The 23,870-nt window shown below is 36.0% G+C and overlaps 1 protein-coding gene across 1 annotated transcript; it reads left to right on the top strand.

Moving 5' to 3' along the window:
- The first annotated feature begins 766 nt into the window (after nucleotides 1–766).
- LOC131158258 (root phototropism protein 3-like) lies at nucleotides 767–3,785 on the top strand. Its single transcript, XM_058112998.1, has 2 exons — nucleotides 767–1,575; nucleotides 2,949–3,785. Exons 1-2 carry the CDS (start codon nucleotides 841–843, stop codon nucleotides 3,543–3,545), a joined length of 1,332 nt encoding a protein of 443 aa, XP_057968981.1. The 5' UTR covers nucleotides 767–840; the 3' UTR covers nucleotides 3,546–3,785.
- Nucleotides 3,786–23,870: the final 20,085 nt, after the last annotated feature.

Below are 23,870 nucleotides of genomic sequence, written 5' to 3'. Positions count from 1 at the left end.
TGTAATATTCATGCGCAGGTATATATATATATATACCCCTTACAAAAACCAGTCTCTCCATGCCTCCTAGCTTTAACGATGACTCTCTTGGTAAAAAGTTAGGATTTGAATTTCGAAAGTTATAATTTTTTTTTTAAAGATTAAATCTAATAATAATTAACTTTGGATGGAGAAGGATAGAGGAATGTCACTTATTTTAATTCAAAATTTGAAATTCATGCTCCCAAATATCGCATACATGCGCTAGCTTTGGATAGTCTTTCGATTTTGAATTTATATTGGATTTAAATAAGATATAGTACAAAATTGTATTGAAATTTATCCAAATTCGTCGAAATTCAAATCCAAGATCTGAAATTTATACTCTTAAACATAGTATAAAAAGTTTTTAATCTTTTTTCTCCATCAACCATATTTGTAAAAGACTCTTTGGAATAGTCTTCAAATTTTATATGTCTAATAAGACATATAATATAAAAATAAATTTTTGACACTTTTAAATAACCTATCTCTTGTAGAATATACACACTCTTGTGGACATGTGATGCGTTTGTATTTTACAGTTTCTTATTTTTAAAATTTTTAACAAATTATAAGAAAAAATCGTTAAGACTTAAAGAATGTTTTAATTATTTAATTATACATTTATTATAAAAATTTTAAAAAATTAAAAAGGTATTTTAAAATAAAATTTAAGGTAAATAGTTATAAGAACAAATTTGAAACCTTCAAAAGAAAAAAAGGAACTAAAAGGGTGAATAATGAAATATAAATGTAGATAAACACAAAAGGGTGGTTCTCTCCATTTTTCAGTACTACCTACAGCTAGTATGCGCTAAAATGAAGAAAGCAGCCTCGCCGGGAACCATAGCACTGCACGGAAAACCAGCCCAATTCGCCGCAGAATGCTGGTTCGACGACGTTTGCATCCTCGACATGGACTACTTCGTAAAAACCCTCTCCGGCATTAAGGCCAAAGGCGTCCGCCCCGACCTAATCGGCTCAATTATCGCCCATTACGCCTCCAAATGGCTGCCGGAGCTCTCCGGCGACAGCGCCGGCACCCAGAAGGACATGACTTTAACAAAAGGATCACCGGAGAGCGTGACGGCATCGTGGATGAAGAAGCGGTTCTTCGTGGAAACCCTGGTGGGAATTCTCCCGCCGGAGAAGGACTCCGTCGCCTGCAACTTCCTCCTGCGACTGCTCCGTACAGCGAACGTGGTCGGGGTGGAGCCGGATTACCGGGCCGAGCTGGAGAAGCGGGCGGCGTGGCAGCTGGACCAGGCTTCGCTCGTGGACCTAATGATACCGTCCTTCAGCTACACGTGTGGGACGTTGCTGGACGTGGAACTCGTGACTCGGTTGGTGAAGCGGTTTCTGAGTTTGGATGAGGCGGTTAGGAGCGGCGCCGCCCTGGTGAAGGTGGCGAAGCTCGTCGACTGCTACCTTGCGGAGGCGGCGGTGGACTCCAACTTGACGTTGCCGGAGTTCATTGCCCTCGCCGGAGCTCTCCCCGGCAATGCCCGTGCCACGGATGATGGATTATACAGAGCCATTGATACCTATCTGAAAGTGAGTTATCCAATTAATCTCAATTATGCATTTTTTTTTTTTAAAAAGATCTACTCACTCTAAGATTACAATAGTTCATTTTTTATAATTTGAACTCAAACACTCTTCACATAAAGTCTAATTGAAATTCAATTTTCTTAGTCATATATTTTACATATAACTATCTCATAATTAACAATGCTATGAATAATTCATTATGTTATATTCTTAATGATGGTATGAAAGTTTTGTGAGAAACATCTAAATTTCTAGTAGTTACTGAATGAATGAAACTCAAAATCCCCTTAATCGAAATGTAAAGAGTATATATATCAAACAATATTTCTATTGTGCAACTTAAATGGGTGTAGATTTTGAACTAAAAAATATTATCTTATAAATCAATCGGGTTTTAATAATTCATGGAGGAGAATATATCTGTATTATATTCAGAGCACAAAAAATGGCGTTCTTTTTTCATTTCCCTTTGTCTTGGAGGGTGGCAAAGAAATTAAAATTGGTTCTTTGAATTGTCACCAGCAAGAGATTCTTCATGTGAGGAGAGGTGGGTAGGTAGATGGGCAATGAGTAGGGTTTTAACAAGTCAAAAAGTGGGCTGCTGACACATGTAGATACCCTTCATTTTAAAATTTAGCTCACCAGACAGCCTAAATTTGGCTTTTGTTTTGTCCGACTAAGAAGCATGTGAGAGCGCATTGTAGTTTTAGTGTTGGATTTGTTGGCATTTTTGGCATTTCCTTACCAAACTATAAAGCTTTAGTACCAAATGGCATTTAAATTTAGTGTTCAATTTTTATTTATTTAAATAGATTGGCGTGCACCCATTACAAAATTTTTTGTGTTATCTAAAAAATAATTCACCAACTTATAGGGAAACCATCTATTATAAAAAAATCAATGTTTACATTGTGGATGCACCCTATGCATATAATTAATGCTATCTAATTTCCCGAAGCACCCCCTTTTAATATTAAATTAAAATATAGTAGCTTCCATTTTATAGGATGTGCATGCATTTAGGTCCGGTGATTTGTATGAGTTGGTTCTTAACTTCACTTTTAGTTTACTTTGGGACGAAAATTTTTTAACAAAACTTACTGATCGAACATTATGCAAGATTGACAAAGTATCATCCTCGTTATGTCATGCTAGAATTTTTCTTGCTTGTATGATTGATTTGTATTCATATTTTGTATAAATAAGATTCAAATTCTCAAATTTTGCTTGCATGAAAAATATGGTCGGCACAAAGACATTAGTTCAATGTAAATCATGTCGCTTATGCCTATTTCATATATATTTTTTTCTAATGTGTTCTTGAATTACTTGGGACATAAACTAATGAATAACCTTTGCGTTGTGGAATAAATAAGGCACATCCTGCTGTGTTGAAGCATGAGAGGAAAAGCATGTGTAAATTAATTGATAGTCGAAAGCTCTCACCAGAGGCATCACTTCACGCTGCGCAAAATGAGCGGCTACCAGTGCGAGCAGTGATTCAGGTGCTATTCTCAGAGCAAACTAAGTTGAATCAACACATAGAGTGGAGTGGGTCTTTCAGTGGATTGCGTAGCCCTAACCCCACTATCGGGCTAGAGCGATTTCCAGTGAGGTGCCTATCGAAGCGAGAGGCGACAACAGGCCAACACATGGAGATAAAGAGGCTAAGAGAAGATGTGTTGAGGTTGCAGAGGGAGTGCAACATAATGCAGGGGCAGATAGAGAGGCTACAACATGCAGAGAAAAAGAAAGGGTTTTTCTTTTTCTCATGGAGGAAGTTGATTGGGTTAAACCCTAATTCATTGAAAACTAGTAACAATGGAGGTAGTTCTTTGGGTGACCAGAGGATTAATGAGGAGGGTAGTGAGGAAGAAGGATTTGGGAGACAAACACCAATGGGGATGATGAAAAAGAAGTTGATGGTGAGGGGTACTGGTACTCCTTATAGGTGGAGGAACTCTACGTCTTGAGAAACAAGTACAAGGTAGGGACAATTATCCCATGTGGTATGATTTAAAACCAATTGATTACAAGATGTTATATTAATGTACATGTTTGGACGCATAAAAGTTATGGAGACTTACATTATTAGGATCCACATGTAACTCTTGCAATTGGTGGGCTCCAAATCGTATGTGAAGGAATGATTTCTTACAACTTTATATTGAGTTTTATACATAAATTGAGGAAAAAAAAAAACGTTATGGTGATGGTCTAATTGTTATGGCAATGCAGTGACAAAATTGTAGTTTTTGAGGCATGAATAAGATCTTTCTTTTTTTGTATATACATATTTTGAAAATCTAATAATACAACAACAATAAGCTTTAAGTCTCACTAAGTAGGGTTGGCTACATAAATTTTTTTTCCCAATTCACTTGATCGAGAGAATTTTTCTCTGCTAGATTAAGAGTTATTAAATCCTTCCTCCCTACCCGATTTCAAGTTATTTTAAGCCTACTTGTACCCCTTTTTTATGACGGAAACAATAACTAACTCACTTTTCTTCACATGTGTTATACTAGACCTTTGTTTCAAATACTCAAACCATCTAAGTTGCTCCTCCCTTATCTTTTTTTTGACCGATGTTATGCCTAAGTTATTGCATATATGCTCATTTCTTAGTTTACCTTTTAATGTTATACTACTCATCCAATTTAACATTCGCATTTCGACACTTTTTACTTTTTGTACATGTTATTTTTAGTTGTCCAACATTCTAAAACATAGAGTATAGCCGACCTTAAAGTTGTCTTCTAAAACTTTCGTTTTGATTCTAATAAATCTATATAGGTCATAGCATTAGCAACTACTTTTGATACATAAGAATGGAGTGGAGTCAAATTGAATGTAATGAAATTTGTCATTTGATTTTCATATGATTTGTGCAATCCAGTGCTTATGTTGATAAACCCAATTCTCTAGTCCTTTGATTTCAAATGTAGTGGTCAATAGGTTATATAAGATACTCACACCCCTACTAGTTTAACATAGGCAATGATTTTCTCATAACTCAAAATATGAGTTAGTTATCCATTATAGGATATTGTTACAAATCAAGATTAGTTAACTTTTTTCCCACACAACTAACTCCAACAAATTATAAAAATATATTATTTATAAAAAATTGTTGTGATAATCGTTTTGAGATAAATAGAGTTGTCACGCTCAAAATATTGTATCGAAAAAAAACATTAGAATCAAACAACCTCACATGCCCTTTTAATTACTTAGACAATAACATTTTTTGGCTTCAACAATAAAGACACCCAAAGTTTAAACACACACACACACACACCCTTTCCTTTTTCCTTTGGTTGAAGCACCCATTACCTTCATTGAACTACTTTGAGCTTTTGCACTAGAAAAACACCAAAGCATCATGTGTGTGAAAGGTGGAAACACTATACTTCAAGTAATTAGAGTTCAAATATATTCATCATGCTATTTTAATTAGACTTCAAATATATTTTATGTTATTTTAAAATCTTACTAAAATAAATCATTTTTTAAAATTATTAATAAAATTATATTTAAAAATATAAAATTTAAACTTTATATTTAAAATTGTATGAATTTTAAAAATAAATCAAATTATTTATTTTAATTTATTCAAATTCACACAAATTCATATCAAATTGTAAGAAAAATCTGATTTAAAATTATCAAGCTATCCATGTATTTATAACAAAAAAAAGATTATGCGTAGGAAGTGGGTGGACATAGTTTTTTAAATTACAAAAATTCATTGAAAAATTTAATGAAATTTTATCCAAGCTTTATCTTTATATATATATATATATATATATATATATATATATGTATGTATGTTTGCATGTATATATTTGACAAGTGTACCCTTATCCTGGGGTCATGGATAGGTAAGTCTTCAAGTCACAGAGAGGCCATGTTGGTACCAAGTAATGTTGTATGGAAGCATGTACCAAATTTTGGATCCAATCTAGTCTAGGTTTATCTTTGATTCCCCTAGGAAAGTAGATCCCGATGTGGTTGCAGGAAATCTCTCTTTATTTTTCGTTTTTGTAAATGTCAATTCTCTCTCCACATAAATGAAAACAATTATAAACATGAAAATTAATCATTTTCTTATTTAGTTATATGATAATTTTTTATTAGCTGAATAAGACCTTATGATTTGTTAAGTTGTGGAAATTATTTTATTTTAATTTAAATATTTTTTGAAATTACAAAAATCATTTTTTTTAAATTTTTCAACATTTGTATATATAAGAAAGCTGAAAAATATCTTTGATTATTTTTTGTATTTTTTATTCTAATATTTGAAAAGTTAGAGAATGGCATTCAAGCTTACTTCAAGATTACTTCCACTCTCTTAAGGTCTTAGCTAGTTTGGAGTTTCACTATTGTGAACTGTGCAATTAAGGACACCAAATAATTCAAAGAAGGATTTTTCATAAATAAACTTTAAAACAATATATAAAAACTCTCAACTAAAAATATCAAAATGATAATGGTCGTAAAGTTTTTTGTGTTTCTTTCTTTTAAATGAGAGAGCAAGAAAATAATTTGATGAGAGAAAAGGACAAAAGAGTTTGAGTTTATAGTTCTTTTGTTTTGTTTTAATGACCCGGAGACTCCAGCCACCATCATGCCACATTAGACACTATGGTGCGGTGCCAAATCTGGGGATGAAATGTTTGCCATCCGCCCATTGACGCATCCTTAGTAATTCACCGGCGTAATGTCCTAGTTACACTTAATAAGCCTTTAAAGGGCATATATGTAAAACTTTTGGTCAAAATGTTGGTTTTCGCCCGTTAAACTATCTTGGTCATAACAACTAATTGATCATGTTAGCATATCTCCCTAATTAAGTTGATTGACCAATCTCCATGATTTGGTCAATCCCCATGATTTGTGTAATTAGAGCATGATTTGTGTAATTAGCATTAATGCCATTAATGATTTACCTTTGTGAGCTTGTCTCCTTCAACTAGAAAAGGATGACCCTTGTATAGTTTTATATATACAAAGAATACATAAGTTATTTACTCTTTCTTTCTTCTCTTAGTTTTAACATGGTATTAGAGCCAAATTTGGTTCTTGACCGTTAGTTGGTGTCTTTCTTTTGGTTTCGCCACTCTATCGCCACTGGTATTCCAATACCATAAATCGATTCGGTTGCTCCAGAGTTTTTTGCTTGGTGCAAAAATCATTTCAATCCGACGCCACACGCCTCACGAGCCCAGTCACCAGAGGCCAGACACTGCCGCATCCGCCATCGCTCGTCGTCATCTTCGGTGACCTTCCAGCAATTTTCCAACCATCGTCCGCCGCCACTTTCGGCAAATCCAGAGCTCCGACGAATTTGGTTTTTTTTGACTAGTTTTTTGTGCTCATTCCATCGACGCCCGCCTTTTGCTCTAAATTGGTCAACATTATCATTTTTTTTTGTTATGGCTTCTTTAAATGATGTTGGTCGCCCTATAGAGATTGTTTAGAATTACTCCAACTATAATGCTTGGTGTAGAGACCTGAATCATTATCATAATTCAATAAGAGAAGAAGGAGAGGAAGGAAGAATTAAAGAAAGAATTTAATAGGGTCTCGTCGACGAACACAGGGGATTCGTCGACGAGCACACATGAGGGGCTCATCGACGAGAAGATACCGAGAGACTATAGGTCAGTTTCTGAACTTCGTCGACAAGGAGTAGGTACTCGTCGACGAACTTCCTTTGTGGCCTCGTCGACGAAGTAACGTGTCTCATCAACAAAGCCCAGAGTATAAATAGTCCTAAACTCTGAATTTTACGCAGATTATTCACCAAAACCCTCTCTCTCTCTCTCTCTCTCTCTCTCTCTCTCTCTCTCTTTCTCTCCTCTATAGTTTTCCCCTCTTCTCTCTAAGATTCTGGGCCCATTCTTCACTGGATTGACGATCTGAAGCCGCCATGACACTCTTGGAGAAGTTCTCTTCAATTTTGCTCAAGTGGATTGTTGGCAGGATCAACTTGGATTTCATCCCAAATTTAGGGTAAGACATTTTTTTCAATACATGACTTTCCTGCAGTTGTAGAAAATGTAGTAGTCGAAGAAATACTAAATTTTTGTTCTGTGAGATGTTGTTTACAGGGTGTTGAACGGGGAACCCTGTGGGTGTAGGACTCGTTATTGTAGGGACTTTTCAAAAATCAGGTAAGGAAAATATACTATGCTAGAAAATCTTAGTATGATTTTAGTATAAATTATATGTTTTACCAGATTATTATTCAGATCATAAAATGTTAGTATAACAGAAAATATAGTTTTCAGAGTCTGAGAATCTTAATATTTAATTGTGTGGTATGGGTTTGGAACAGACTAGTACATTATTTATACAGTTTACGAATACCATGTTTTACAATAAGCTAGATGGAAAATATATCATGAATGTTTATGTTTTATGGAATGATAAATTCTCAGTATACATATAGATAGAAATTTTGTAGAATATTCAGAATACCATGATTTATATATTTTTCTATGATTCCATGATTTAAAATATGTGTATAGAAGCTTATGATTTCAGTATTTTCAAAATGCCATGTTTTCAGAACCATAATGCTCAGATACTCAGATAATCAGTCAGATATTCAGATATATAGATATTAAATATTCAGTCAGTTATTCGGATTTTTAGATCAGTTTTATTGTGTTATGGTTATTTCAAAATCAGGGTAAAACAGTATTATAAAAATATCTATTACTTATATACTATCAGACTTTGATGGACCAGATTCAGTTAGCAGAGCATGATACAGTAGTTATTTTCAGTTCACAGTGCAACCACATAAGTCAGATAGTATGTAAATTTTCAGTGGTCGATCATGCCTATGTTGTGGACAGGCTCCCTGTCAGTTAGGGTTGAGGAGGCCGATTTGACATTCGAAGTTCAGTTGACTTATCCTGGTTGGCCAACCAGTGATAGGTCCCACTTACGGGTCGCACAACCCTGTCATGAGGGGTTTAATCATGACTTTCAGTTATCCATCCAGGGAATTTTCTCAGTTATTATATATATATATATATATATATATATGTATAATCAGTTTTGTAGAAAAGTAGACATACGTATAAGTATTAGAAGTATTATGAATAGAATATTCATAAAATCAGTTTATGTTAAGCAATATAGGTATGATTTATATTGTAACAAGTGTATGTGTTTTCTCAGATTCCGTTATTTATAGTATTTCTAAATCAGATTTTAAAAGTATGTAACTCATTTGCCATACACTAGCAATAACATATTTCGTCTTACTGAGCGTTGTCTCATCCCAGTAATTTAATATTTTTCAAGTGATCCAACTAGGCTCATAGATCAGGCTCGTAGATAGAGGGGATTACAGTCCTGCCCTATCTGAGGGTGAGTATTTTGGGAGATTATTTTTGTATAGCCCCAGTTTCAGTTGAGGATATTTTGGGGAATAGTTGTGTTTGTACAATTTGGGGAATATTCTGACACTCTGGTATTGTAGATATATATATGGATATGTTTTTATGTATACAATTTTCTGCTGCTTAGGTTGTTTGTGACATATATTAAAAGGTATAAGAGAAATGAACCTTCACAATATATATATAGAGTAAAACAAAGTTAATTAAAATTAGCAGGTCGTTACAGTTTGGTATCAGAGCCTAGGTTGCTAGGTTTTATAGACTTTAGAGTGCAACGGAAGCAATACCAGAGTATAGGAAAGGATTTGAGGTTTGTTCTGTAATTTGGGTACAGGAATTCCGTGGTGGTTTCTGTATTTTTCCTGGGATGACGATTTCAGGAAAGTCATAGTAAATTATTGTCGGGTCGTGTGTCTAGGTTGCAAAATTGAATTTTGAATTAAGATCAGGGAAGGTAGTTAATTATGAATATGAGATTTCAGTTGAATGAAATAGATTAGGTTTGTACAAGAGATGAGGTTTTTAAGTGTGCTTCTTGTTTTTCAGGATGGACCCAGGAAGTAGTGGTACGAACGCTGGGGGAGACAGACCAGGGCCTTCTAGTATGAGAGGTGGAGATACTGATGTAGTATTGCGTAGCATCACCCAACAGGTGATGGCTGAGATGGCCAAGAGCTCAGGGGAGCGTAGCTACACGATCGAGTAGTTTACGTGGATGAAGCCCCCATCTTTTGCTGGAGGAGATGACCCGATTATGGCTGAAAATTGGGTCCAGGACATTGAGGAGATGTTGGCAGTGCTTCCATGTACGAATGAATAGAAGGTAGTATTTGCGACGTTTAAACAGACAGAAGAGGTGAAACATTGGTAGGGATCAGCGCGACTGATTGAGAAGCAGAGGCCTGTTCCAGTGTCGGTGATGTGGCACCGATTCAAGGAGCTATTCTTCGAGTGATATTTCCCTGCTATTGTTTGGAGTGTGAAGGTAGCAGATTTTATGCACTTAGTACAGGAACAGATGACAGTATCTCAGTACGCAGCTCGATTTATTGAGTTATCACAATTTGCCCCACATTTAGCACCATATGAAGAGAAAAAGGTAAGAAAGTTTGAAGAAGGTCTGAGGCAGAACTTGTTTGAGCAGGTGATTGGTTTTCAAGCTCAGAAATTTGCGGAGGTCGTGAATAGGGTTGCGATTATTGAGAGTGGCATACAAGAGGTATCGCAGCTCAGAGTCAGAGAAAGAGACCCACACCTCAGGGTTTCTAGGCAGGTTCCATTCGGAGCCCATGGAGAGGAGGCCGTGATAGGGGAGATTAGAGGCATGATAGGACCTCGTGAGAATCTAGGTATACATACCTACCTAGTGTGTTAGACATGCGGGAGACGACATTCGGGGGAGTTCCGGGCAGGGTGAGATGTTTGCTATCGTTATGGAAGACCCGGTCACATGGCACGTGCATGCCTAGGACCGCTAGTCTAGGTCCTAGCTCCCAGGCCCTATCAAGGAGGTTATCAAGTGGCTAATGGAGGCCAGCAGAGGAATGTAGTCCCAACGAGGGTTTACTTTGACGCCGGGTGATGCTGAGACTGCCGCAGATGTAGTGACAGGTACTTTTACCGTTCTACCATATCGAATTATTATTTTATTTGATTTAGGTGCTACTCATTCCTTTATCTTTGCATTCTATATTACATATAGAATTGATAGTAGCTACACCATTGGGGTCAGTGTCGAGGTGTCGAAGAGTGCTAAGTGGTTATTCAATAGAAATTCAGGGGAGAGTGTTACCAGTTGATCTGATCGTACTGGATATGTGTAGGTTTGATATAATACTGGGTATGGATTGGTTGGCAGCTAATCACGCCAGTATTGATTGCCATCAGAAAGAAGTCATTTTTAGACTCCCTGGCAAGCAGGAATTTAGATTTGTTGGTTCACGAGTGCGTGCTTCGTTGTAGTTAGTGACAACCATGCAAGCGAGCATATTGCTTATAGGCAGAAATTCAGGGGTTTATGGATTTTGTAAAAGAGGTGTCGAAAAATGAATCAAAGCTTGACAGTACACCAATGCTACGAGAATTTTCAGATATTTTTCCAAAAGAGCTACCTGGGTTGCCTCTCGAACGTGAGGTAGATTTTGCTATAGATTTACCTCTAAGGATAGCGCCGATTTCTAAGGTTCCCTACCGTATGACTCCAACTGAATTAGGAGAACTAAAGGATCAGTTGCAAGACTTACTGGATAAGGGATTTATATGACCTAGTGTATCGCCGTGGGGAGCTCCTGTGTTGCTTGTAAAGAAGAAAGACGGGACTATGAGTATGTGTATTGATTACAGGGAGATAAACACGGTCACTATTAAGAACACATATCCTCTACCTCAGATCAGGTTATCATCAAGTGAGGGTAAAAGCAGAGGACGTCTCAAAGACAACCTTCTGGACCAGGTATGAGCATTATGAATTCCTTGTTATGCCATTTGGCCTAATGAATGCCCCAGCTGTGTTTATGGACTTGATGAATAGAGTTTTTCACCAGTATTTAGACCAGTTTGTAGTGGTTTTTATTGATGATATACTGGTTTACTCTTGGAGTTTGAGGATCATGAGACACACTTGGGGCAGGTACTATAGACACTTAGGGAGAAGAAGTTATATGTTAAGTTTAGTAAATGTGAATTTTGGCTAGAGAAAGTGTCGTTTTTGGGTCACGTGATCTCAGGGAATGGTATTTCCGTGGATCCCAATAAAATTAATGCGGTGGTGAATTGGGCCAGGCCGAAAAACGTTCAGGAAATCAGAAGTTTCTTGGGACTGACACGTTACTACCGTCGATTTAATAAGGGATTTTCAGCTTTATCAGGGCCTCTACTGCATTTGACTAGGAAAAATGCTAGATTTATATAGGATGAAGAATGTAAGCAGATTTTTCAGGAATTAAAGCAGTGGCTCGTCACTGCACCGATACTGACGATTCCATTAGGAGGTGATGGTTATGTAATTTACAATGACGCATCTTTGAAAGGGCTCGGTTGTATATTGATGCAGTATGGTAAGGTGGTAGCGTATGCTTCCAGGTAGTTGAAAGAATATGAAAAGAACTACCCTACCCACGATCTGGAATTGGCGACAATGGTACGCACACTGAAAATCTAGAGGAATTACTTGTAAGGTGAGAAATGTGAAATATTTTCTAATCACAAGAGTTTAAAGTACTTATTTATACAAAAAGAGTTGAATATGCGGAAAAGAAGATGGTTGAAACTTATTAAGGATTACTATTGCACAATCAGATGCCACCCAGGTAAAGCAAATGTGGTGGTTGATGCATTGAGCCATAAATCAGAGAGTATAACACAGTTAACAGCAATAATTCAACACCCAATTTTGATGGATTTGGAAAGGCTCGACGTGGAGTTAGTGGAAGATGATACTCAGGCGTTTATTGCTAGCCTAGGGGTGTAGCCTACGTTATATGAAAGAATTAAAGCTTCTCAGGAGAATAATCCAAAATTTGCAGAAGTAATAGCCAGAATACAGGATGGTCAGGGAGAGGAATTCAAAATTTCTGATGACGAAACTCTGAGATTTCGCACCAGATTGTGTGTGCTTGCGGATGATGGTATTAGGAGAATGATTCTAGAGGAGGCTCACAGATCTCTATATACGGTTCATCCAGGTAGTAAAAAAATGTATAGGGATCTGTGAAAGTATTTTTGGTGGAGCGACATGAAGAGAGAGATAGCAGAATTTGTGCAGCAGTATTTGACGTGCCAGTAGGTTAAGGCTAAGCACTAGAGGTCGGCAGGACAGTTGTAGCCACTTTTCATTCTTAAGGTGGAAGTGGGATCACATATCCATGGATTTTGTTATTGGGTTACCGTTGGCGCCGCATGGTTAAAATGCCATTTGGGTAGATGTTGATCGGCCGACAAAGACAGCTCATTTTCTGCCCATTAAAGTTAGTTACCCTATGAACAAATTTCCAGAGATTTACATATAGGAGAATGTTCGACCCCATGGAGTGCCGATATCTATAGTCTCAGACCGTGATCCACGTTTTACATCATGATTCTAGAAGAGCTTGCAGGTGGCATTAAGGACTTAGTTAGTATTTAGCACCGCTTTTTATTCTCAAATAGACAATCAGATAAAGAGAACGATCCAAGTACTTGAGGATATGATGCGAACGTGGGTATTGGATTTTGGGGGTAGCTGGACCTAGTATTTGCCAATGGTGGAGTTTGCCTACAACAACAACTATCAGGTTAGCATAGGCATGACATCTTATGAAGCACTTTATGGTAGGAGGTGCCATTCTCTTTTATACTAGAGTGAGCTAGGTGAGAGGTGAGTTTGGGAGCCAGAAATAATACAATATGTGTATGATAAAGTCTGACTTATTCGAAATAGAATTAGTGCAGCATAGAGTCGGAAGAAAAGCTACGCAGACACTCGTCGTTGGGAATTGGAATTTGAAGTGGGTGATCATGTATTTTTGAAAATAGTACCACTAGAGGGAATTATGAGGTTTGGGAAGAAGGGCAAGTTGAGCCCTAAGTTTATTGGCCCATTTGAGATACTCGAGAAGATTGGGTCAGTTGCCTATCGAATAGCTTTACGACCATCTCTATTTAGAATACATGACGTATTTCATGTTTCTATGTTAAGGAAATACGTCCCAGATCCTTCCCATATTATTAGCTACACAGAATTAGAACTCAGTGATGTTCTAGCATATGAAGAACTCCAGTGCAGATCTTAGATAGAAAAGAACAAGAATTGCACAATAAGAAGATACCATTAGTAAAAGTCCTGTGGAGGAATCACGTAATAGAAGAAGCTTCTTGGGAGCTTGAAGAGGAAATTAAATAGAAATATCCTCACCTGTTTAGTGGGTTACAATAGTAATGTGTAAGTTAAAGTAATGATAATTCTATTTTGTTTAGTACATTATAATTGTAATATATAAAATAGGATAGGTAGTGTTTTTGGTTTTGGGAGAATTTTTCTTTTATGGTATAATTGTAATCTCCCAGAACTACCTACGTAACCACGGTATTCCTCCACCATAAATGGGGGTAAGTAATAAAATAAGTAGACCATTTATTTTAAGGGATGATGAATCATATGGATAGCCAATTTCAAGGACAAAATTTTTATAAGAAGGGGAGAATGTAGAGACCCAAATAATTATCATAATTTAATAACAGAAGAATGAGAGGAAGGAAGAATTAAAGAAAGAATTTAACAGGGTCTCGTCGATGAACACATGGGATTTGTCGACGAGCACACATGAGGGGCTTGTCGATGAGGATGTGTCTCATCGACGAGAAGATAAAGAGAGACTATAGGTCAATTTCTAAACTTCATCGATGAGGAGTAGGTATTCATCAATGAACTTCCTTCGTGGCCTCGTCGACGAAGTCTAGAGTATAAACAGTCCTAAACTTGGATTTTTACGCAAATTATTCACCAAAATCCCCTCTCTCGCTCCTCTACGGTTTTTCCTTCTTCTCTCTAAGATTCTAGGTCCATTCTTCCCCGAGTCGATGATTTGAAGCCGCCATGACACTCCTAGAGAAGTTCTCTTTAATTCTATCGGAGTGGATCGTTGGCAGGATCAACTTGGATTTCATCTCAAATTTAGGGTAAGACTTTTTATTCAATATTTGACTAACCTGCAGTTGTAGAAAATGTAGTAGTCGAAGAAATACTGAATTTCTATTATGTGAGATGTTGTTTACAAGGTGTTGAACGGAGAACCCTGTGGGTGTAGGACTGGTTATTATAGGGACTTTTCAGAAATCAGGTAAGGGAAATGTGCTATGCTAGAAAATCTTAGTATGATTTCAGTATAAATTATATGTTTTACCAGATTATTATTTAGATCATAAAATGTTGGGGTAACAGAAAATATAGTTTTCAGAGTCTGAGAATCTTAATATTTAATTGTGTGGCATGGGTTTGGAACAGACTAGTACAGTATTTATATAGTTTACAAATACTATGTTTTATAGTAAGCTGGATGGAAAAATATATCATGAATGTATATGTTTTATGAAATGATAAATTCTCAGTATACATACAGATAGAAATTTTGTAGAATATTCATAATACCATGATTTATATATTTTTCTATGATTCCATGATTTACAGTATGTGTATAGAAACATATGATTTCAGTATTTTTAGAATGCTATGTTTTCAGAACCATAACACCCAGATACTCAGATAATCAGTCAGATATTTAGATATACAGATATTAAATATTTTGTTAGTTATTCAGATTTTTAGATCATTTTTATAGTGTTATGGTTATTTCAAAATCATGGTAAAACAGTATTATAGAAATATCTGTTACTTATATAGTGTCAGACCCTGATGGATCAGATTCAGTCAGCAAAGCACGATACCGTAACTCAGAAATTTTTAGTTCAAAGTGCAACCATATAACTCAGATAATATGTGGATTTTCAGTGGTCAATCGTGCCTATGTTGTGGACAAGCTCCCCATCAGTTAGGGTTGAGGAGGTCAATCTGAATTTCGGAGTTTAGTTGACTTATCCTGGTCGGCCAGCCAGAGATAGGTCCCACACAACCCTGTCATAAGGTGTTAAATCATGACTTTCAATTATCCATCTAGGGAATTTTCTCAGTTATTATATATATGTGTTTGTATGTATAACCAGTTTTGCAAAAAAGTAGACGTACCTATAAGTATTAGAAGTATTATGAATAGAATATTCAGAAAATCAGTTTATGTTAAGTAACATAGGCATGATTTATATTGTAATAGGTATATGTGTTTTCTCAGATTCCATTATTTATGGTATTTCTAAATCAGATTTTACAAGTATGTAACTCATTTGCTACACACTAGCAATAACATATTTCGTCTTACTGAACGTTGTCTCATCCGAGTAATTTAATATTTTTCAGGTGATCTAACTACGCAAGCAGATTAGGCTCGTAGATAGAGGGGGCTATAGTACTGCTCTATCTGAGGGTGAGTATTTTGGGAGATTATTTTTGTATAGCCCTAGTTTCAGTTGAGGGTATTTTGGGGAATAGTTGTGTATGTATAGTTTGGGGAATATTTTGACACTCTAGTATTGTAGATATATATGTGGATATGTTTTTATGTATACAATTTTCCGCTGCTTAGGTTGTTTGTGACATATATTAATAGGTATCTGAGAAATGAACTTTCATAATATATATATATATATATAGTAAAAAAAAAAATTAATTAAACTTAGCAAGTCGTTTCACTTGGGCCCAACAAATGTCAGTTTTTTTTATTGGTCGGAGATTTTGGTGTTTTGTCATCGGAACAAAAAAAAACCCACAAAAACTAACCAACAATCCATTGAGGAGTTTGATGAGGCTCTTGATGAATGGGAAAGTACTCACTGTAAGATCCTTTCTCGGTTTATTAATACATTAGTTCCTTCCATTCAGAGTCTACTTCCTAAGTTTCAGAATGCCAAACTTGCTTGGGATTTTTTGGAAAAAATGATACAATTGTGGTAGTGATGCTTCTCTCGAGTTTCAGTTGGAAACTAGGCTTTCCTATATGCGTCAGGAACCTGGATAGTTTATTGCCGAGTTTCATGCTCAGGTTAGTAGCATTTGGGATGAGCTTTCTCAAGCTAACCTTACTTTTTCAGATGAGCAGTCGATTAAGCTTTTTGCTGCATATCGAGATCATCGTTAGTTTATATATATTTTATGATGCGTATCCGGGATGAATTTGAGAATACTTGAGCATCTTTGTTACATCGATCTCCTCTTCCTACACTTTAGATTGCTCTTGCGAAACTAATTTTTGAAAAGACATGACAATAGACTTGTCGGGTTCATTCTACCGATATGGTCTTGGCTATTGCTCTGTCTAGCTTATCTACTTCAGCTAGTCCTGCTGCAGCTGTTGCTTCTTCTAAACTGTGCCATTTCAATGGCCAATGCCACTATTGTAAGGAAGACGACCACCGTATTTTCGATTATCCTAAGAAAAAGGCTAAGGATGCAAGGGATGCTTTTAAGGCTAAGGAATCTTACTCTTCCAAGCCTGTTGCTGCTGTCTCCACCAGCTCATCGACTTCTTATTTTTCTTCTACACCTTCTTTGTCATCTCTTTCTATAGTTTACCTTGAGACAATTATCACCCAGGTTCTATCTCGTACTTCTTTTGCCTTATCAGTCTCCACAGGTAACTCTGCATCTTGGTTTATTGACTCTGCCTGTTGCAATCATATGACCTCTGATTCCTTTTTAGTGACCCATTGGAAGTTTTTAAATCCTGTTTCCTTAATTTATATTGCTGATGGTTCACATATGTCGATTAGTCATCTTGGTCATATTTCTACTCCTACTCTTTTTGTACCTGACACTTATGTTGTGCCTAACTTGTCTCTAAATCTCCTTTATGTTGGTCAACTTGTTGAAAGTGGTTTTATCTTAACCTCTTCTCACAAAGGTTGTGATGTGCAGGATCTGAAGACGGGCCAACTAGTAGTGACCGGGCATAAAGTTGGCTGCCTTTTCGAGCTTACATCTCTGCATTTGCCTAGTTCTTGTTCTCCTCCGTCTCTTACTGCTTCTATGTCTTCCAGTGTTTGGCACTCTCGTCTTGGTCATACCTCTTTGTCTCGTGTTTAGTCTTTAGCTTCTAGTGGTTGCTTAGGAAATGTTAAATTTGAAACTTTTGATTGTATGTCTTGTCAACTTGGGAAACAAAAAGCTTTACCTTTTAATGAAAGTAATTCTTTGTCTTCTACACCTTTTGATTTGGTTCATTCTAATATTTGGGGACCTGTTCCTATCTCTACTAAGGGTAGGTCTCATTACTTTGTTATTTTTATCGATGATTACTCTTGGTATACATGGATTTATATTTTGCATGATCACACTGGGTTACTTAATGCTTTTCGCAATTTTAAGCAGATGATAAAAACTCTGTTTAATTGCACCATTAAAGTTTTTTGGTCTGATAATGCCTTGGAGTATACTTCTACCCCTTTCATTGAAGAAATTAAAAAGGCAGACACCTTGTCCCATCAATCTTGTCCATCCACCTCCCAACAGAATGGCCGTGTAGAACGTAACCATCGTCACATTATTGACATTGTTCGCTCTCAACTTTTCTTTGCATCCCTCCCAGATTCCTTTTGGGGGGAATTGCTCTTATTGCCGTTTACACTATTAATCGAGTTCCAACCCCTACTCTTTCCAATAAATCTCCATATGAGGTCCTCCATGGAAAGGTACCTGATTATTCTCTTCTTAAAGTATTTGATCGTGCTTGGTTTGTTTTACTCCCACCTCATGAACATACAAAACTTGAACCTCACTTTCATTTCTGTTGCTTTCTTGGTTATGGCACTGAACACAAAGGTTATTAGTGCTATGACCCCATAGACAAGTGTCTTTGAGTCTCTCAACATGTTTAGTTTTGGGCACACAAAATGTTCCTTAGTATCTCTCCACTTTCATCCGATTGTCCTTCATACTCTCCCATTTTCATTGACCCTGCCATAGATCCCTCTCCAGATTTTTTCTTTAATACAGATCGTGACAGCTCATCAGGTGATCACTCCACGTTTGCCTCTCACGAACCTGGATAGTCTGATGATTATGCCATCGCATCCACTCCGCCAGAGTCCTCTGATTTGGATGTCTGTCGTTCTAGTAGAGAAAGGGCACCTCCTACCTATCTTAGTGATTACCATTATTTTTTTACTCTTGACTCTCTTCACAAGCCTCACAACTATCGTGAAGCTTATTCTGTTCATGTTTGGTAGCAAGCTATGTCTGAAGAACTTGACGCATTTCACAAAACTTATACTTGGGACCTGGTTGACTTGCCTCCTAGAAAGACTATAGTTGGGAACAAATGGGTGTATAAAAGGAAAATGAACTTTGACAATTCTGAAGTAAGATATAAAGCTCATTTAGTGGCAAAGTGCTTTACTCAGTAGTATGACATTGATTATAAGAAGACATTTGCCCTTGTTGCTCGTATTACCTCCGTTTGCTCCCTTTTGGTTGTTGCCTCTGCCCGATGATGACCTTTATTTCAGATGGATGTCAGGAATGCCTTCTTACATGGTGATTTAGCTGAGGAGGTATATATGTAGCCTCCTCCAGGGTATCCTCATCCGCTTGTTAAGGTCTGTTGTCTCCGACATGTATTATATGGGCTCAAGCAAGCTCATTGTGCTTGGTTTGCCAAGTTCAGCTCCACTGTTGCAAAACCCGGGTTTGCTTCTAACCCGTACTGTAATGACCCGAAGAATAATGGTATTTAAATATTAAAAAGAGAGGAAAATGGAAATAGAACAGAAGGAGGCAGCAGACTTCGTTGATGAAGGTGCACCTCATTGACGAGAAGATACCGAGGGGATCTTTTGGGCAACATATGAATTTCATCGACGAAGGGGAGAGTTCGCCGACGAATTTCCTCTTGACCTCATTGACGAGGTGACGTGACTCGTCAACGATACCCATGGTATAAATAGTGTAAACGTCAGATTTTGCACGCAAAAATCAGAAAAAATTTCTCTCTCTCTCTCTCTCTCCCCTCCCTACAATTTCTCTCTCCTCTCTCTTCGATTTCGGCTCCGTCGTTAGTCAGATCGATGATCTGAGGCCACCACGACACTCCTGAAGAAGTTCTCTCCAAGTCCGCAAGAGCAGATCGTTGGTGGGGCTGAGTTGGAATTCATCCCTAGGTTAAGGTAAGACTTTTTATGCCAAATTTGGTTTTACCGTAGTTATAGGAAATGTTATTCACAGAAAAATACTGAAATTTAGTTATGGTGATTGTTGAATTCAGGGTGTTGAGTGGAGAACCCTGCGAGTGCAGGACCAGTGCATTTAGGGGGTTTCTTTTTAGTATCAGTTAAGGGAATAAACTAAAACAGTTATTTTTCATACAATTTATTATTATTTATCAGCAAATTAATTTTTAGAAAAACATGTCTTATTTTTGTATATTATGGTAAAAATGAATATTTGGAAAATACTGCTGTTATACAGGAAATATGATTTTAGGATGAAATGTATGATTCTACTCAGCATTGTGTGGCATGAATATTATTTTAAATGATAAGTATTATATTATGAAAATTTATGAATAAAATATGATTTTCAGAAGTTATGAAATATTCTGCACAAGGCCGTGATTGATAGCTGGCGCAAGGCCATGTATATGTATGATTTTGGCGCAAGGCCACATATATGAAAGTAAATGGCACAAGGCAGTATGTATTTACATTATTACAGAAAATGATATCAATCTATTTATACTAAACTATATATTATCATGTATTATGTATTATCAGAGCTCGGATGATAGTTTAGTTCAATTACAAGAGCACGGTATCGTAGCTATACAGATTAGATTACTATGTTCAGATTTGTGCTAACTACCCCACGAGGGGGTTGGAGATGGATAATTGATGTGGCTTTTAGTGTAGAGTGGTAGACGTCTACCTGGTAGTCTAGACCAGGGTGTGGCAGGCCCATCGTACTTACAAACATTTTTGACTTGGCAGTGGTCGGCCAGCCATTATCGGGCCCCGCCTTCGGGCTGCACAACCCGTCATGGAGGGTAATACATGACATTAGTTAGCTATACATCTTGGGTGAATTTTTAGTATTATCAGTTATATTAGACATTTTATGAACTGTATGATTTATTAGAAAATATGAAAGTATATGATTATTCAGTTTGATATGATGAATGTTTTCAGGTATATGAAATGTATTGTATATGTATAATTGCATTAAATATTCATATTACCATACAACTGCATTTAGTTTATTTTCCCTTATTGAGAAGTGTCTCACCCCCCAACATTAAATAATTTTTCAAGAAATTCAGAAAGACCGGCGGATCGAGGCCGCCGTTGAGTTAAGTCTGTGTTACCCCGTTAGGAGGGTAAGTGTTGAACTAGGATCAACGATTTTTGTTGTAGAATCCTAGGAAATACATTTTGGTATTTTTGAAATTGTATATAATTACAGAACGTGATGGTTTATAGTTAACTCTGATATTATGTATTTTATAGTTTGAGAATGCGATTTTATATTTACTGCTGCTTAGGTTTTCTGCTATAAATGTCAGATGCGTCCCCATTACCCACAGGTTCGGGTGGACTGTATTATTATTTGTGCTTAATTATATGTTAGGATAAGCAGGTCGTTACATCTACGGTTCAACTCTTTTTACTTGTCACATTGATACTAGCATCACTATTCTACTACTTAATGTTGATGATATGATCATTACTGGTGATGATACTTCTGGTATTCATGAGCTTAAGCAGTTTCTATGTCAATAGTTTGAGATGAAAGATCTCAGTTCTCTTAACTACTTCCTCAGCTTAGAGGTGTCCCCTACCTCTATGGCTATTATTTGACCCAAGCCAAGTATGCTTCTGATCTTCTCACACGTGTTAGTCTCACTGATTGTAAGATAGCTGATAGTCCGCTGGAGCCTAACATCAAACTCTGTTCTACTGATAGGGAGCTCCTTCCCGATGCCACTCATTGCTGACATCTTGTTGGGAGCTTGATTTATCTCACTATCACTAGACCAAACATTGCTTATGCAGTGCACCTTGTTAGCCAATTTATGTCGACTCCTCGTTCCATTCACCATGCAACTGTTCTTTGCATCTTACGCTATGTGAAGGGAATATTATTTCATGGGTTTCATTTTTCCTCTCACTCATCCTTGACGTTGCAGGTTTGTTCTGATGCTGATTGGGTAGGGGACCCTACTGATTGCCGGTTTACCACTGGTTTCCTTTTTCTACTTGGTGACTCTTTTATCTCTTGGCAAAGCAAAAAGTAGACTATTGTTGCTCGCTCTAGCACTGAGGTTGAGTATCAGGCCATTGCTAATACTACTTCTGAACTTATTTGGCTTCGTTGGCTTTTCCAAGATATGTATGTTCCTTAGCCTTCGAGCACTCCGCTTTATTGTGACAATCATAGTGCTGTTCAGATCGTTTATAACGATGTCTTTCATGAATGCACCAAACACATCGAGATCGACTGTCATTTTGTGCGTCATCATCTTCAAGAGGGGACACTTCGCCTCTTGTCAGTTCCTTTGGCTGATCAGTTGACTGATATCTTTACAAAGGCTCATCCACTTGGTCACCATCGTGCTTTAGTTTGCAAACTCTAGTTGGCATCTTCGATACCACCTTGAGTTTGATGGGGAATGTTAGCATATCTCCCTAATTAAGTTGATTGACCAATATCCATGATTTGGTCAATCTCCATGATTTGTTTAATTAAAGTATGATTTGTGTAATTAGCATTAATGTCATTAATGATTTACCTTTGTGAGTTTGCCTCCTTCACCTATAAAAAATGACCCTTGTACAGTTTTATATATACAATGAATATAGAAGTTATTTACAGTTCTTTCTTTCTTCTCTTAGTTTTAACAGATCAATCAAAGATATCAATCGATCTATCATTAATTATTAATGTACATAGATGATCATTGATTTGCTAAAAAGTAGTAGTAGTCGCTTATTCTAAGAAATCAGTAGATTATTCTCCTAGACCAGTCAACTGTTAATTGTTCCCAATACTTTTACCTAGAACGATATGTTTTTCCTCCTGTGTGCGCCATAACAAGATAAATCTTAAAGAATCTAAGCACATCTACAATAAAAGGATAAATTTTAAATACCGTTCTGGTACAAATTTAAAATAATTGAAATGCTTTTCAAACTTCTTCAAGTTTCTATGTTTGAACACTTAAAACCTTATTTATATAACACTTATAAACACCTAACTCAATTGCAAAATCATTAGCCACTAAAATTTGTTATTATCAAAATTTAGGCAATGAAAACTTAGGTTCGCATTAGTTTATTTCTTTTAGTAAATGAAGCTTATTTACTATTTATTTTTTGAATTTTAGACGCTTAACTTATAAAAATTAATTTTATAAATGTAATTTTATTTAGTAGTGGTTTAATTTACTTTATTTTAAGAATGTTTTGTCTTATTTTTAAAATGTAAAGATATTATTTTTACAAAATGATTTACCCTATTCATAATTTCATTAATTTCTTATAAGTTGTATGTATGTAAAAGAAATATTCTTTTTTTTTATTCAAACAATAACTTCTAAACATTCTAAATGTACTTTTTCATTTAATTTTGATTGATTTTACTTTTTATATCTATTATAGAAATTTGTTTCTTTTAATAATATTCATGCTTTTGTTAAATTATGATATTGTATATATAAATGAAATCTTTTCTTTTATGTTCAAACAATAACTTCTAAATATTCTAAATGTAATTTTTGATTTGCTTTTCATTGATTTCAATTTATATATATTATTAAAAAAAATTTACTTTTAATAATATTAGAGTTTACTTTCAGAAGATAATTAAATTGTGTACAAAATGATTTATCCTTTATGAATAATAGAAATTTATTTATTTTAAAACAGTACACTTTTGACCATAAACTGGTTTGCACTATTCATACTTCTATATGTAATATAAAAATTTATTTATTTTACAATATTCGATCTTATTTTAAAAGACTAGTTTTTTTATCCACAAATTGATTTACACTATTATTACTTATATATCTGTTATAGAAATTTACTACACATAGGAATCAAATAAAATCGAGAAGAATGAAATCAATTTCATTCACTAATCTCATCATATTTTACACTTAAATTTTCATTTCATTCATTTCTGATGTAATTTGTGTGATCCCAAGAGGGGAGGCGTAACGCCCCGAACCCGCCAATTGGGGTCCGGGAGGTTATGTGTTCCATTCACCTTTCTCTGATATCATAAATATCATTCACGCT

The sequence above is a fragment of the Malania oleifera genome, chromosome 6 (genome assembly GCF_029873635.1).
Source record: "Malania oleifera isolate guangnan ecotype guangnan chromosome 6, ASM2987363v1, whole genome shotgun sequence".
Classification (NCBI taxonomy): domain Eukaryota; kingdom Viridiplantae; phylum Streptophyta; class Magnoliopsida; order Santalales; family Ximeniaceae; genus Malania; species Malania oleifera.
This window is presented reverse-complemented; position numbering and strand designations above follow the sequence as displayed.

Coding starts and splice junctions, on each gene's coding strand:
- LOC131158258 (XM_058112998.1), top strand. CDS start 841: ATGAAGAAAGCAGCCTCGCCGGGAACCATAGCACTGCACGGAAAACCA. Junction 1,576..2,948: donor CCATTGATACCTATCTGAAA/GTGAGTTATCCA, acceptor GGAATAAATAAG/GCACATCCTGCTGTGTTGAA.